The sequence below is a fragment of the Panthera leo genome, chromosome D2 (genome assembly GCF_018350215.1).
Source record: "Panthera leo isolate Ple1 chromosome D2, P.leo_Ple1_pat1.1, whole genome shotgun sequence".
In the NCBI taxonomy this organism is placed as follows: Eukaryota; Metazoa; Chordata; class Mammalia; order Carnivora; family Felidae; genus Panthera; species Panthera leo.
Window position 1 is genome coordinate 70,051,179 of NC_056689.1, and position 16,038 is coordinate 70,067,216.

General features: G+C 52.5%; 2 protein-coding genes across 10 annotated transcripts in view; one reads left to right on the plus strand and one right to left on the minus strand.

Annotated features, from left to right (window-relative positions):
* Positions 1-428, plus strand: part of HABP2 (hyaluronan binding protein 2) — a 32,783-nt gene extending 32,355 nt beyond the window's left edge. The window contains exon 13 of the mRNA XM_042908933.1: positions 256-428. Coding sequence (XP_042764867.1) covers positions 256-420 — 165 coding nt within the window. The 3' untranslated portion in view covers positions 421-428. The remainder of the gene's footprint in view (positions 1-255) is intronic.
* A 2-nt stretch (positions 429-430) lies between these two features.
* Positions 431-16,038, minus strand: part of LOC122202521 (nebulin related anchoring protein) — a 76,974-nt gene continuing 61,366 nt past the window's right edge. For 7 of the 9 annotated variants that reach the window (XM_042908928.1, XM_042908927.1, XM_042908925.1 and 4 more), the window contains 8 exons: positions 15,499-15,810; positions 9,942-10,046; positions 9,022-9,120; positions 7,601-7,705; positions 4,173-4,280; positions 1,981-2,292; positions 1,669-1,800; positions 432-1,091 (listed from right to left, as the gene is read on the minus strand). In XM_042908928.1, the coding sequence (XP_042764862.1) occupies positions 987-1,091; positions 1,669-1,800; positions 1,981-2,292; positions 4,173-4,280; positions 7,601-7,705; positions 9,022-9,120; positions 9,942-10,046; positions 15,499-15,810 (1,278 nt within the window). In that variant the 3' untranslated portion in view covers positions 432-986. Of the gene's footprint in view, positions 1,092-1,668; positions 1,801-1,980; positions 2,293-4,172; positions 4,281-7,600; positions 7,706-9,021; positions 9,121-9,941; positions 10,047-15,498; positions 15,811-16,038 lie in introns of all 9 variants that reach the window. The other 2 variants (XM_042908931.1, XM_042908930.1) reach the window with 2 other exon arrangements.

Consider the following 16,038-nt stretch of genomic DNA (forward strand, 5'->3'; position numbering starts at 1 on the left):
GGGGTGTGACCAAGGCACGTGGCCCAGCCCTGTGGCTCATCTGCCAACCCCTCATGAACTCAGGGACACGTGTTGGCGTTCACATCTCTCCCTTCAGAACTCTGGGTCATATAAGGCATAGGAGGGTCCCTGCCAGCACTCTCCAGGGAAACCCACCGGGGTGACCGCACCCCCTGGCATCTCCTCATGGAAGGTGGGGGTGTCTCTGAAAGTGCTCTGATTCACAAAGCTGAACTCGCGTGTCTTTTCCCTTAGGGTGACTCGGGAGGCCCTCTGACCTGTGAGAAGAATGGCACCTACTATGTCTATGGGATAGTGAGCTGGGGCCTGGAATGTGGGAAGAAGCCAGGAGTCTACACCCTGGTGACCAAATTCCTAAATTGGATCAAAGCCACCATCCAAAGGGAGACTAGTTTCTAAGGTGTCTTCTTAACCTGAGAGCCCATTCTCCTTAGCACCCAGACAAGGCACACCCTCATGGGCAGCACGGACACCCTGGGCGTCCCTGGGAGGCCATACAGCCAAGAGTCTGCGCCCTACACAGAGACAACGGCCGCCCAGCCTGGCGCATCCTGGACCAAGATATGCCAGAAGCAACACAACCTGTATTTTGTTTGCTTCCCTTCAAACGATGGTACCTTCTAGAAAACCACAGACTGCCTTTACCTCGGACATTTGCAAATGTGGGATTAAAGAATGACCAGAGCCACTGGAAGTCACCTTTACGTCTTTATTCCTCATGGCAGACACCCAAAGTACACAGCAGAACGGGTCCCCCCCTTCCAGGATGACCCGGAGGACCGAAAATACGACATTCTCCGTAGCTTTCTAAGAGTCGTTAAGTGAAGCGGCTCAGGGAATGGGCTGGTGTGTCATGCTTTTTGTTTTTTGGGTTTTTTTTGGCTTGCTGGAACAGAAGCATGTCTCTGGTGGGCACGATTCCTCCCCAGCCGCTCTCCCAAGAATCCTGGGTGGATGCCGCGTGCTCACAAGGGCAGACCCCTCCTCCTTTTGACGTGCAGAATCTCCATGGCGTCTGGGTTCACGTCCCCCCTCTGATTATCCGCGGGCTCCGCAGCCTCTGGTCCCCCCTGCAGGAATCAAACATACCTCCCTGAGTCCGAACGAAGCTTCCGCCCCGCTCCCACACGCGAGCTGCCTAAGATGCCCCCGGAGCATTTAAAACGTTCTCCCTCCCCTGCCCTTCCCCTCCTCCACCCTCCCCAAGAAAAACGATCCTCGAGGCAAGAAGGAGAGCGAAGCAAAGCCAATCTCTCATTTAGACGTGGTGTCTTTCTTCTGAACAAAGCAGGGTTCAAAACCCGGACTGTTGCAGCCAGCGAGTCCCTGACCCTTTCTGCAAATGTAACGAGCAAGCAGTCAGCACAGCCTGGGCTTCCGTGGCCCGGGATTGATGTAGCCCCGGTAGGTTTGTCTCCGCAGAACTAATGGCTGTGACTTCAGAGAAAACCCTGCAGGAAGTTTAACCCGGGTGTCATCCGCCTGGTCATCTCAGACCCATGAAATTAGGCGCCTTGCTCGAGCTGCATTTCACACTTCTTTAGAGCCGGCTGACCTTTGGCCAAAAATAAAGTTTGAAAAGAAACAACGAGTTTGCCTTTCCCCACGGCCGTGCCAGCCAGGGTGGGTCTGGAGCTTGCTACTCACGTCAGCCCCCCGGAGACCCAGGCCCCTCGCCTTGGCCAGTTCTGCCGCGCGCCGGGCCATCTCCACTTTGTAGGAGCCGGGAGGGGTCCAGCCGATACCTCTGGTCAGGTTCAAGTCTGATTTGTACTTGACCTTTCGGGGGAAGGAGGGAAGCAAGAGGAATAGGTCAGCAGGGTTTGGGGGTGATCTGGCCACAGAGTGGAGAATTCCACATGTGGAATGAGAGGCCGAGGCACAGGAGGAAGGGTCTCGGCCGGGCGGCGGGGGGGGGGGGGGTGGGGGGGGGTGGGGGTGGGGTGGGTTGCATCTCACATCGCTTTGCAGCTGGTGGGCCTTCTGTGCGTGCTTCAGGCCCAGCTGCTCGGGGTCGCAGGTGGGCTGGGGCAGGGGCTGCCTGTAGCACACGTCGCTGGCCAGCTGCTGGCTCCTCCTGGCCTGGAGGAGGCCGGGCTGGTCTGGGCGGCTGTGGAACTGAGACCGACTCTTGGCGAAGTCCTTCTTGTACTCGTTGTCACTCTGGAGTTTGCCGACGTTGAGGAAATGCCTCATCCTTGGGTCGTCCTGGACGCTGCGGTACCCAATCTGCTGGCCCCGGTCTCTCAGGAAGGCCTCTTTATACCGGAACTGCAGGTCAGAGGAGCAGAGGGGGGTCGTGGGTGCTGCCTCCCCTCCCCCGCCAGCCCACCAGGGTCTCAGCAGGAAGTTCAAGGATGGGGGAAGGGCGCAGCTTCGGATTCAGGTACACCTGGGATCTATCTCCCCCGCTGCTACCTTCTAGCTCTGTGGCCTCGGGCCAGTGACTGAGTCCCTCTGAGCCTCAGTTTCCCCACCTGATAAAATGGGAGAATGAACCTCCGCCCCACGGGACACTGACGGGATTCAATGAGCTGGGGGCTAAGCTTCGCGTCTGGCACAGGTTCACGCCCACCGAGTGGCGGCTCTGGGTGTTATTGCCGCCGTAATGAACCCAACAGGAAGAGAAACGCGCCCACTCTGTCAGCAGCCACTCTTCCCTTGATTCTTTCCAGTTTGCAGGGACCCGGGCCTCTCAAACCATCTATAGTGAAGGGTCAGTTTCATTTCGTCTTGCTTTTTATTTATTTCTTTTTAATTTTTTTTTAACGTTTATTTATTTTTGAGATAGAGAGAGACAGAGCATGAACAGGGGAGGGTCAGAGAGAGAGGGAGACACAGAATCCGAAACAGGCTCCAGGCTCTGAGCCGTCAGCACAGAGCCCGACGCGGGGCTCGAACTCACAGACCGTGAGATCATGACCTGAGCCGAAGTCGGACGCTTAACCGACTGAGCCACCCAGGCGCCCCTCGTCTTGCTTTTTAAATTGCCAATCCGTCAAGGTCCCAGATGTGGTTCTACCGCACCTGCAGTGGGGTGCCTTGTGCGTGTGACGACACCCAATGCGGCCCCTGCCCTGCTCAAGATAAGTCCACCGGGCACATGCTTGGCTGTCACCATAGCTAGTTGCTGCAAATGTTTCTAAATGCTTGCCCTTGGTTTCTGTACTTATTGTGGGCAGAGACAAGCTGTTCATGATCAATGATGCCTTCCTCTTCCATAACAATGGCTGCCATGTTTTGAACACCTGTTATTTGCATGACACTCTAAACTATTTTGTTTTCACTCCTACAACAGTCCTAGGAGAGAAAAATTATACCCCTTGCTCATAGATGTAGAAATCTGCCTCCACAGAATGTGAGCAACTTGCCCAACACCACGCAGCTGAGTCCTAAATGACTGAGCCCGGACTTTAACTCGGACAAGTCGAGGTGGAAAGCTCCATCTCTTTCTACCCTGTCACGCTGCACTTCAGCTAAAAGTGCTTTTATGTGGATCAACACATCAATCACATGTTGATTGACCTCTCGGTACACACACAAATTTTAAGAGTGCCTCTCCTGAGAGTGTCTGGGTGGCTCAGTCTGCTAAGTGTCCGACTTTAGCTCAGGTCATGATCTCGTGGTTTGTGGGTTCGAGCCCTGCGTCGGGCTCTGTGCTGACAGCTAGAGCCTGCTTCAGATTCTATGTCTCCCCCTCTCTCTGTACCTCCCTCTTTTGCACGCTGTCTCTCTCTCTCTCTCTCTCTCAAAAACAAACATTAAAAAAATAGTGTCTCTCTTGGGGCGCCTGGGTGCTCAGTCAGTTAAGCGACTGACTCTTGACATCTGCTCTGTGACAGTGCACAGCCTGCTTGGGATTCTCTCTCTCCCTTTCTCTCTGCCCCTCCCATGTGCCTCTCTCTCTCTCAAAATAAATAAACTTAAAAAGTTAAAAAATAATAAGAGTGTCGCTCTTAAGAGAGAGAAAGTGGGGAAACGACCCTCCCCAACTTAAAACTTCTAGCTAAGATTCTGGGAGATAAGACCTATTTTTAATTTCATTGGAAATATTTGTTCAGTTTTGGTTCCTGGTGGTTTTCGTTTTAACAGAACTGGGAAAACCAGTCAAAACTCTCAGTGACAGAGGGAGACAGAGCCTGAGGTCTTACGTCACTGGCGATCTCTCTGGATGCCCGGGCAGTCTGGAATGGAATGGCGTCCAGCCTGAAGTCATAGCCGACAGCCCGCGTCTGTTCCCAAGAGTTTCTGTAGGCTTTCTAGATGGCGAGAACAAAGAAGCGAACGAGCAGGGAGTGAGAACTCCGTATCTGGCATGTTGTCAGTTCTGAGCAGGAACAGTTCCTAAACACACACCCTCGCCCTTGCAGGGGCCCAAGGACAGAGCCACAGCCCCGCATCCACCCCAAGGACCTCCCCAGCTCTGAGCCTGGTGGGACTGGCCACGAAGGGCCGCAGCTCTAAGCCCCTGGCTTGCTCATCAGGCCCTGCCCTGGCGGGTGTGGGCTCAGCGAGTCCGGCTCATTCGCTACATCCCGTTGGTACGAGGGGCCCCTGCCCCACTCCTTCCTGTGTTTGCATTCGCTTTCAGTGCCTCAGGTTTGCAGCTTCCAAACAACAGAACTCAAAGTTCGAGAACTCTGTGTCTTCAGATACGCGGAAAGTACTATTCCTTAGGTCCCGGCACCCATGGGTTTGTTAGCTCCAAAGACTTCCCGGGGGCCCCTCGGCAGCTCCCAAAGCCACGTCACCCCATCGCGATGAAGCGGGCTGTGTCCCACATGCACCCCATGAGGACGCACCGAGGGAAGAGCCTTCACCTGCGTTAAATTGATTGCCAAGAACCTGACCGAGTTCCTGACCCATGTTATTTCACATCTTCCTCTTTCATTTTTCCCCTTTTGAAGCTGTTCTCACACACCCTCCAGGAGTCTGTAATCACACCCTCTTAGTCCTCAGGTAGACCCACATAACCGATAGAGCATCAAAATCTCCCATGCCTTCATGTAGCTAATAATTTTTTTTTTTCAAGATAAGGGAATGGCTCAATGAAAGGAACCATCTGGAGATCCCAGTGGAGGGCTGTCCTTTATTCAGCCACAGAGAAGGGAGACAGCAGGCGAGGCACATCAGCAGCAGACGACAAAGTGACAGCCCCAGACCGTGTCTGTGGCTCACTCTTTCCAAGAGCCCCAGCGGGTCAGAAGGCCCTTTAAGAACCTTACTTTTGTCACTTGGAAATAGAGGTCAAGCCTGAGGCTCTGTTCTACAGGGGATTGAGGAGATTAAGCAAAGCGGGGATGGCAGATAAAAAGCAAAGTGCCTCACACGGCCGCACAGCTGGGCCCGGAACCAGAGGGGCCCATGGAGGCTGAGCCAGGCATGGCCGGGCTCCGCGCTTTTAGGTACCGCCATCCATCACCTTCACCTTCATCACGGCCTCCACCTCCAACACCCAACGCTGCCAACCACGAGCCAAATACCTACTGCGTTCAAGGGCCTAGAAATACAGAGCCCATAACCATTGGGGCAATCACCTAATCGATGGGTCACAGACAGGGCCCAAAGGATTCCATTTCCCGGGTCGCCACTGAGTTTAGCAGGCGTGAGTGAGGGATACGTACAAGGGGGGGAGCGTTCAGATAACGACAGACCCACCGTCGCCTTTAGCATTATGCTCCCTAATATGGCGGCCCAGCACACAGAGTCCCAACTCTTAGCGTCGTCCCCTGGGAAGGTGATGGTTGGCGCCTTCCTAAAAGAGGGCCTCCACACCAGATCTGGGCTGGGTAGGGACACCGAGCTTTACTCCGCCTCAAACTCCCACGTCACCCCACGGTGGTGTCGGATGCGCCCCCGCTTCCGGGTCTCTGCAGCCGAGGGCCAACGAGCCAGTGTGGCCCAAATTGGGGTTCTCCCCAAGACGCCTGCTCCCTTTCTCCTGCCCCCCTTCTCCCTGTATACTATTTGCTTGATTGTCATCACTTCCTCCCTGAGTTTTTTTATTCTGTTGAGGTTTCTGCCTTGCCACTGGGAGCCTTTACATTCCGTAGGCGCTTTGATTTGGAACCCTGGGCGTTTCTCTTCTTTATCACAGTGGGCACAGTTTTGTCCTCATCCTCACACATTAGAGTCATTTGATTTTTAGTTATTTCGGCTGCCTTACACATCTCAATGGCTTTCTTTGCCCAGGAAGGTCACTTTCCCTCCACATCTTCCTCACAGAGCACTTGATCCAATTGTGTGCATTCTACACGCCCCCGAAGAAGTGCTCTTTCAAAAGAGGTTCATGAGTTCTCCATATCCGCATGCCCCGGCGGCTAATTTCAGCTCTGGGACTCTACAGACTGGCGTCCCTTGTGAGCCAGAAGATGCGCCGTCACCGGCCCGGGGCGGCCGTCCTCCTTAAGCTGGCCCCCAAACGGACCGGCAGTCTTATCCCAGTTTTTCGGGGCAATGGGCCTCCAATAGCTCGTCAAATGGAGGCCTGGCCTTCTCCCATCCTTGAAGCATTAATGCGATGGCTGTTCTGTCCGAGCTCTGCTGAGGGGGAGGTCCCGCTTCCCCAGATGGAGGTCAGCCCACCAGAGCTGCCGTTCTAAAATTATCGCTCGCACATCCCTCAAAAGCATCAAATGGTCATAATAACTCATATTTACAAAGCCCCGTCGCATTCACCGCGTGGGATCCCACAGGGCTTTACAAACGCAACAAACTAATACACACGCTAACTAGAAGGCGCCTCTCGCCAACCCCTGCGAGGCGGCCACCTCTGGGGTGCACGGTAGCAGCTGTTGATCTGCGCGGAGCCCCAGGACACAATGGCCGGGCCAGGGAGGGAAGAATGGCCGGACTCTGGGAGGCCCCGCGCTGCCCCAGGCCGACACACTCAGCCTGTGTTATTCTGATCTGACGGCGTCTTTTGATTCTGCCGCCTGGCTACCTGTTATCCCAGGATCACAGCTCTGCTGGCCGAGCGGCTGCCTATTCTATTACAACCGGGGGCCTCCGACCCCTGCTAACAACAAGCCTGGGTTTAGGAAACAGCATCTTGGTTATGCACGCAAAGGGCACACATCTAAGGGACGCGGAAGTGTTGAAGGCCACCGCCTCACGCACAAAGGAGACTGTGTTTGTGCCCGATGGGCGGCAACCGCAGCGTCTTTCCAAACTGTGCGGTGAGAAAGTGCCACGGCGTCTCCAAAGTCACCCTGCTCCGAAGGGCCGAGGACACGTGTCCGGGAAAGAGACAGAGCAAGCGTCTGCCCCTGCCAGGGCCAGGAGAGCGCACGACTGAGGTCTTTGCGGTCGTGCCCGGAACCAGAATTTCCGAGCTGGGAGGAACCACAGGCATCGGTTCGCCCGGCTCCAACCCATTTTCCAGTTGAGGAAACTGAGGCCCGGCGAGGAAGGTGGCTCTGAGTCGCACACGTGGTCTGTCTCACTCTCGGTCCCGTGTTCTTCCCGTCCCAGGTCCTCCCTCCTGGGACTTTTTCTTCCCCAACAAGTAACGTCCAGCTCGGGTATGGACACATTTACAAACACACTTACACACCACATGAACGGCTGCTTCACTTACGTCACTCAGGCACTGCGCGTTGAGGCGGGCCCTGGTGAAATCGGGGTGGTCGGGGATCGGGGTGTATCTGTGCAGGGACTCTGCGTCGCCCGCCCTGTACAGGCGCTGTGGGCAAGACAGGCTCACGGTAAGTGCAGAACTGCACCGGCCGAAGTGACAGGCGGAGAACAGGCGGACCCCCTTCCTGCCCCTCCCACCGAGTGCCCACCATCGTGGGGGCAGAACCCAGCCCAGCACGTGGAGGGCCTCCCGCCAGAACCCAGAACCCACCGGCTGACCATAGGGGCCTGTGTGTCCAGAGTCAGGTGGGACCGGCTGGTTTTAAATAGACCCTGTTTAAAATACTCATCAAGATCTGCTCCAAATGGGCCCCAAACAAATACCCTGGTTGGCTACGCCCGTGTGTTTTACAACAGTATAAGGTGTGTGGGTATTTTGAGAATCTTTGCAACTGAGCATTGTTCAAGGTTTCTACTTGTAACGAGATGCCTTAATGCCCTTGCTGTTTGACGTGAATAATAATAAAAAGACACAAAGGCTAACAAGTCTTTTTTTTTTTTTTTTTTTTTTTTTACCATGAAATGCCTTAAGATGTTTCCAGAAAATTAAAGTTTTCATAGTCTACCTGGGTCCCAGGAAGACACAATTTTAAAACTCGAGCTCTCTCTTAGTTCCTATTTTTAGAGCACTGATCTAAGAGTTGCAAATAATTTTAGGAAGGGATTGAGCCTCATCTACTTTTAGAGAGGAAAATACAGTATTCTGATCCTTTTCCAAATTCAGCTTGGACTTCGCAAACACGAATGTTTCGGTACAACATTTAGACTCTGTGTGATGAGGGGTCAGCTTTCTCTGTGCAAAATCAAATCCCTTGACAATTTCAGACAGAAAATATTTAACTTCCTATACTCCGAAATAAATACAGGGGAGAAGAAATGAGGTTAAATCATACGGAGTAAAAGCAGAAAGAAGCTTTTAACATGGCTGTTCTTTTTTTCTAACTGGGTTACGTTCAGCCTTTAATTCCATTACCATCTATCAATAATTGAGACGAATCTCTCTAATGTTGACGAAAAGATCACCAATAATACTTAGTATTGTTATGATTGCGAACACGCCATAATAGGGGACACTTATTGAGGACTCACTATGTTCCAGACACTTGCTAAAAGTGTCACATACATTTATTTATTTAACCCTCAGTTAGTTCATTTCATCTTATGAAACGGTGCTCTCAGTGCCGTCCTTTCCAATAAGGGAGCGGAGGTTAGAAGAGAGAAGTAACTGGCCCTCGACCACCCAGGCAGTAGACAGAAGGTCTGCGCTCACAGCTGTCCCAAGCCCATCCTCTGAAGCACTGAGTACCGGGCGGCACACTACCCACTAGGGGGCACCTAGGACGAGTGGTGGAAGATGCCCACCTCGTTGCAATGCAGGTAGCTGTTCTTGGCGTGAACCAGGTCTGGGGAGTCAACCACCGTGGTGAACTTGATACTGTCTGGTTTCTTACGGTATTTAGTCTGTAAGAAAAAGGCACAGGTTCCCATAAAACCGGTGAACAGCATGCATTTTTCAGCATGCAGCTTCACTGCACCACCTGCTCAGTACCAAATGGGCCAATGACACGACTGGAAAACAAGTCTCTCTTCTTGGCGGGTAGCTCACAGGGGTATACAAGAGGTCCAAGCGGCCCCTGTGATAAGGAACATTTTACCACTATTTACTCTCTCTCTCTCTCTCTCTCTCTCTTTCTCTCTCGAAAGCTGCACAATAGCCTGGCTCATCACAATAAAGGAATTCAGTAGAGGGGAGAATTCAGCATCAGCAGGGTCCCAGTAAGGTCTGTTACTAAGAAATGGAAGAAGGCAGTGCCACCCTCAAGGGGACGCCAGGGCAAGAATCTCCAGGCCACCAGTACGGTGGGGAGTTGGGTTAAGGTAACCATTCCCCACGCAATGTGTAACACCTTCTGAAATCAGATAAGCCCCAGACACTGGGCACTCTGAGTAAACTCAGGAGGTGGATGGCAAGTTCTGTGCCCCCATGAAAACAACGGGCCAGCTTAGCTCATGACTACCGAAAATGCCTACTGAGAACCTTCTAGCACATCATCTGTCTCTCACTGCCCATTGGGAACATGCCTTTAACTCCCCAGCAAGTGAATTCATGTGGAGGGAGATCTTGTTCAGTCTTGCCACTGGGTTGCAAAAGGCCAAGAAAAACACTGGGCATCCAGTGGCCACGGGGCCCTCTTGGGATCTCCACCCTGTAAGCAGGTTCCCTCTGCAGCAGAAAGTGAATGCTATAGGTTGCACGTACGATAGGGTCGGGTTAGTGGTACCTCGCTGATGAGTTCTCCAGCCTTCTTTGCACTCTCTAGCTGTGGGGAACTCAGCGTCAACCATCCCGTCCCCTTCATGCCCATCAGGTCGGACTTGTAGCGAAACTGCGGGAAGAAAATCATTGGCTTTTACCAAGAGAGTGTCTAAGACTGTCGGGGCATTCCCAGATCCTTGATTTGTAATAATGCTTCATCATGACGTGTCAACATCTTCATTCGGAGTGTGTCTGCACATCGTTAAGTCCAACCACGTGAGTTCGTGCACTCTGCCAGGAATTAAATAATGGATCGTGCCTAAGATACAAGAAGACCCCACCTGTGAACTGGCAGGGTTAGAAGCCAAGGTAATGGATGCAAATGATCGCTTGAAGGAAGAGTGGAGATCTACACCCAAGCCCAGGCATCTGCCTGGGTTATTTTGTTTCCTTCTGGCAGTGAGGTGACTGCCTGCCTGCCTGCCTACATACAACAGTTTTGCCCACCTCCAGGTGATGAAAGGGCTTTGAGCTCTGGGTCAAACCTGCCGTGACGCAGAGCAAATCACTTTACCAAATGTGACTCAGTTTCTCTCTGTGACAGCTGAAGGTGGTAACGACCCTTCTGTGCTCATGAGAACGCCTGAGGGTCCTCAGGAGCAAAAGCTGCTCTAGGTGTTGGATCTGTTTTTGTCTCGTGGTGGTTTGGGGGGCCGGGGGGGGGGGCAGGAGGGCGCGGGGACAATTACAGCAGGACCCTAAGAAGGGCACAAGCTTAGATACAACCGGCCTACAGTATGGGAGCCAATTTAATCTTTTTGTGCCTACGTTTCCCTCCCCCTGCCACCGTTCCCCAGGATTTGCTCATAAGGTCAAAACGGGCTGGGCTTTATCACCCTTTTTTTCATTTTAAGGACTCAGAAGATTAGAACTACAGCAGCATCCCTGGGACAAAATTGTAAGTGCTGCTGTAGGACAATGAGTCTGATCAGGAGTCTCCTAAAACATTAGGTCTTAGTACCATCCCTCCACCTGCCCACCATTATCTAGGATGAGACAGTCACATGAACGCTTTTCTTCTTCTCTTTATGGAAATTAGGCATTTTTTAAAGGTGGAAAAAGACCCTCTAAGGAAATCTAAAATTTGGATCTAAACGAAGTTGATAGCGTTTCTCTAATTTAGATACAAGCTCTGCTGTAACGCAAAATATCACTCCAGAAACCAGCCTCTCGGCCTTTTTAGTTCCTTTTCATTTCAGGATTCACAGCGTCCCTCACAGCTGGTCTCAAAGAGGGTCCGTTTCTGATCTACTGTCTGCTGGTTAATGCCCCCGTGCAAATTCCACTCTGCTTTCTAACTGGTGAAGGGAGGCATCACTCAGGTTCAGGAGCAGGCTTCAAAACCCCATGTCAGTAAGATTGCTTTTTATACCACGATCTTTCGGTCTACACCGGCAAAGCTTTTGCCTTCCACTCTGATAAAGAACAGAGAAAATTGGATAAATTTCTAAGTTAGAGAGAATAATCCGACAGGACCTCTTCACAGCCGGGTCTCGCTCCTTTCATACGCAAGATGAAGTGGGGAACACTCTTTCAACTTGCCTTTTGTTGAGCTGAACAGTACAATCGCAGGTAAGTCAGAAAGCAAGATGCAGGTTCCCCAAAGATCTGACTGCGCCTCAGACTCTCTTATAAATGGATCGTCTATTGATATCTCAGCTCCCAGCCCAGGTTGGACTATTCACGCAGACCCTAAAAACAACACGCCTGCCCCAGACTTCACGATGAAAGAGGGGGAGAGAGAGGGGAGTTGAGAAGAATCAGCTACCTACCCAAAGATGGTTTTAAAGAAGGATTCTAAGATAATAAGAGAGCCTCGCACGCTGCCCAACTGCATCTGGCTTCCCCAAATGGCAGTCTTGCTGTTTTCCCTTGCCTGGAAGCCACCTTCGGGTTCGTACGTGGGGTTTCCCGGCACCCCCATTTTGCAGCACCGGCTGCAACTGGGTCCCGAATTTCCAACGATGTAAACAACTGCACCCAGGAGGCGGCCAGTGGGAAGGTGTATTTGTCATATTAATGGGACCCTTCATAATCACTCTCTTGCACAGGGTGTGGTTTGCTTTAGACTCATTATTTCATGCATTGTTCATGGCATCCTTCAAAGGAGGGATTCTTATGCCCATGCGCAGAACAATTTCGGTGTTCGACTGACTGCTCAGATTCTCAGAAGAGCCACCGGCGGCTGTCCACTCGGTGTACCACGCAGGCGGTCATTAAAGGAACCCTTAGGAGTCAGAGCACCTGGGGTCCTAATCCAGCCACGCGGGGGAGCCAAAGAGCACTGAACTAGGAGTCTGGACACAAGAGCCCTGCTCTGCTTCTTGCTGTAGGGTCTGGAGCAAGCCATTCCCCTGCCAGCCTGTGACCCAGGGCAAGTTATTTAAGATTACAGGTGCCTTAGCTGCCACATCTGTAAAAACAAGAGGAATAGCAGTATGCACCTAGATACTAAATGAGATAGTTGGTGCAAACCATGTAAACAAATGCCTGGTCCGGAATAAACGTTCCAAACATTGTAGCTAATGTTATTGTTGTTTCTGATGGAGAAACTGAGGCTCACGGAGCTTACAGAGTCTACCTGAGGTCATGCAGCCGTAAAGGGTGGGGTCAGGGCTGTCCCCTTGACAGTCCCTGAAGGTGCTCTCCAGGACTCCCTGCAGCCCCCGCACAAGATCATGGCCATTCACTGTAGAGCACTGCCTGGGCACAGCATGTATCTCATACACGTCCCGAGGCAAGCATGGCTTGAGCAACTGTGGCCTGAGACCTTCGACCTGGGGGAGAGCACCTCTTGGCTCCCTCTGGCCCGACCCACAGCTTTCTTTCTGGCCAGGGTAGGAGAGGGCAGGAGAAGCAGCCGGAGGCTGGGGGCTACTGTTCCTCCCCCAGACCGAGCCGAACTGAGTCAACACACACGGAGCCTTTGTTTCTTTTTCTATACAACATAACTACATGAAACTAGATTTTCAATAACGACCACAAGAAAACTGAAGCCTCAGAACCAGCTCAACATTACGAGGTGCCCTCTGTCCTCTTGCACTCTACCCGCCCCCCACCAAATGAACAAACTTGAAGTTTAAAAAGCAATGCATGAAACATCATTCGGTGATTTAAAAAAATTAAGCCATAGCTTCTCAGCATTCCAAATTTTAATACATATCCTATTTCATAAAGTGTGTAAGAATGCCAGCTATCATCTCTTGGAAAGTCCTTTGCTTTTTAGATTGTTTTTCCTACATTTTTTAGCATTAAAATATCCTTTCTTTTCAGAAAAAAAAACTGTGATATAAATGGTAGCTTGAAATAATGTTTAGGGTTTTTTTTCTTACTTAGTAAAGTAAAAATCTGAGGGCAATCTGGGTGGCTTAGTCGGTTAAGCATCCAACTCTTGATTTCAGCTCAGGTCATGATCTCAGGGTTTGTGAGATAGAGTCCCAGATTGGGCTCTGTGCTGACAGCACGGAGACTGCTTGAAATTCACTCACTCTCTCTCTTTCTCTGCCCCTCCCCCTCTTAAAATAAGTAAATAAACGTGAAATAAAAATCTGACATTATACTGATGCCACCCTCTTAAAAACATCTATCCGTGAACCCTGAGATCTGAGGTCACTGGTCAAACCTCTTCGCTTCTCTGTTGGAGGGACAGACGCCTAGAAAGCAAAGTGAAAGTTCCAGGACACAGAGTCAGTGGGTGACAAAGTGGGGCTTCCCACGAGTGTCTTGGGGCTCCCGGCTCGGCTCCCCTCACCTCTCCCGGGTGGTCTCTGTATCTGCCCTGGAGATTCCCCCCCAGGAATAGACCATTGACAAGATGGTCATGCCATGCACCATTCTTGGAGATGGCAGGACGGCCATCTAGCAGGTGGAAGGCCTTCCTAATGGAACTTGGGCTGGCCCCTTAGTAACTACATCCCCTGTGTGGAGCCCGATGACCTCCCCCTGCCCCACACTCGACCTGACTGGGATAACTACCATTCCAGTGAACTGCGATGAATAATTAGGTGGCCAGTGTATCATGACATCACGGAGTCCGAATTCATCACCAATTATGTGTTTATAATATTCTGTCTGTGCCGTGTAACTAAACTCAAGAGTGGTCGTTGCCCTAAAGGTAACCAGAATCGAGACCTTGGTGTAGAGAACAATCAAAACAGCTAACACTTCCTGGCACGTTTCTATGCACCGGGCACCATGCGAGGTTTCATATAGGCCAGTCCTAAACTGAGAACTGGGTTCTCAACTGGGGGCAGTTTTGCCCCCCACGTACACCTGGCGATATTTCAAGACATTCTGACTGTCACACCGGGGGGAGGGCAGTGCCATGGCATCTAGTGGGTAGAGGCCACCATGCACCAGACGGGCCCCACCATGGAGAATCACCCAGCCCAGAACATCTGAGGTGCTGGAGTTGAGAAAGCCTGGTACGAGAGCTCCTTCCTCCGAGGGCTGAGGGAGACAACACGTACAAGTTCACGTGGTTCAGTGCCTGCCACACAGCACGTGCACCCCAGTGCTGACCACGCCCACATTATCATCGTTACCTTGTCCCAGCGGGAGACACTGAGTCCTGGAAGGAGGAGGGAACTGATGTCAGCATGTATGGGAGGGGCTGGTGCCCTGGCCTGGGTGAGGACCTCTCTTTTCTGGGTCTCAGTGTCCACACCTGGGTTGTAGGAAGCCTGACTCCCCTGCAAGGAGCTCCCTCCTCGAGAGCAAGATGGGTGAGATGGTGGGTTCTGGGGTCAGTCCTGCCCGGGCATCTCCCAGTGACCTCATCTGGGTAAGAGGAGTCATGACTGTCCCCACCTCGCAGCATGTGGCAACAGGGACACTCAGGCAGGCAGGCAGACAGCGTCAGCTGTGGCTGGATCACTGTTTGCCAGGCATGAGCTTCCCCCCCACTGCATACCGTCCAGCCCCTACTCTCTCTCGGACCCCCGCTCCAGACCACATCCTCCTCACTCGCCCACTTCCTTTGTGCTGGCCTCAAATAGGCTGGGGCTCCTCCCGCTCAGGGCCTTGGCCTTTGGACTTGCTATTCTGTTGGCTGGAGTGGTATCTCCTTCCCTCAACTTTGGTCTTTGCTCAAATGTTGCCTTTTCAGTGCCCTGGCCCCGCCCTCCGTTTTAATTTGCACACACACAGGTCCACCCACCTACCCCCCCTTCCCTGCTCTGTGTGTCTCCACCACGTGTGTCCACCCGACGTACCACGTGTCCTACTTATCACAGTCCTTCTCCCTCCCAGATCATGGAAGCCCCGGGAAAGTAGCAGTTTTTGACTTTTCTATTGACCGTGGTAATTCCCAGGGCCTGGAATGGTGTAGTAAGTACTCAAGAAACAGTTATCAAACAGCCGAATGATTCCAACCTAGATGGCCCGACACAGACCCAGCAAGTTTTAGCTTTGGCGGGGGGAGTGGGGGGGACCAAAAGGCAAAGGAAGAAGCAGAGATTTACATCCAGCCTCAGCGGGGGGAGGAAGGTCAGGGGCTGGCGTGCAGCCCGAAGGTCCCCTACCTCACTCTGCAGGGCGTGAGCTCTCTTGGCCCAGGACATCTTCAGGTCCTCAGGCAGCGCCGTGAACTCGTGGCACCATGTCCTGTAGTCGCGATCGCTGGCTAGGGCCTGGGCCTTCCTGGCGTGGACCAGGTGCACCATGTCCATGGGCAGGTGACACTGGGCTCGGCTGCCCGCCGCCCCCCGCCTGTACTGAAGCTCGCTCTGCAGCTGGCCCACCCGCCAGCAGTGCCGGAGCCGGGGGTCCTCGCTCACGCTCCGGGTCCCGATCAGCCTACCTCGCTCCTTCACAAAGTCATGTCGGTAGAGAAACTGGAAGGGGAGACTGCAGTCAGGGGCCGGCCTTCGGCCTGCTTAAATCCCACCTGCATGGTTTCACTGCCGACCCTAGAAAACTCACCCACTCTTCCACTAGGAGGTGATGATTATAAGAAAAACCTCAGTGAGGGTGGCATGAGAGCATGCTTCCTCCCTGGGGGATGAACAATTAAAACAGCGCTCCATTCTTCCTACCTAATTAAAACCATATCCTCAGGACCA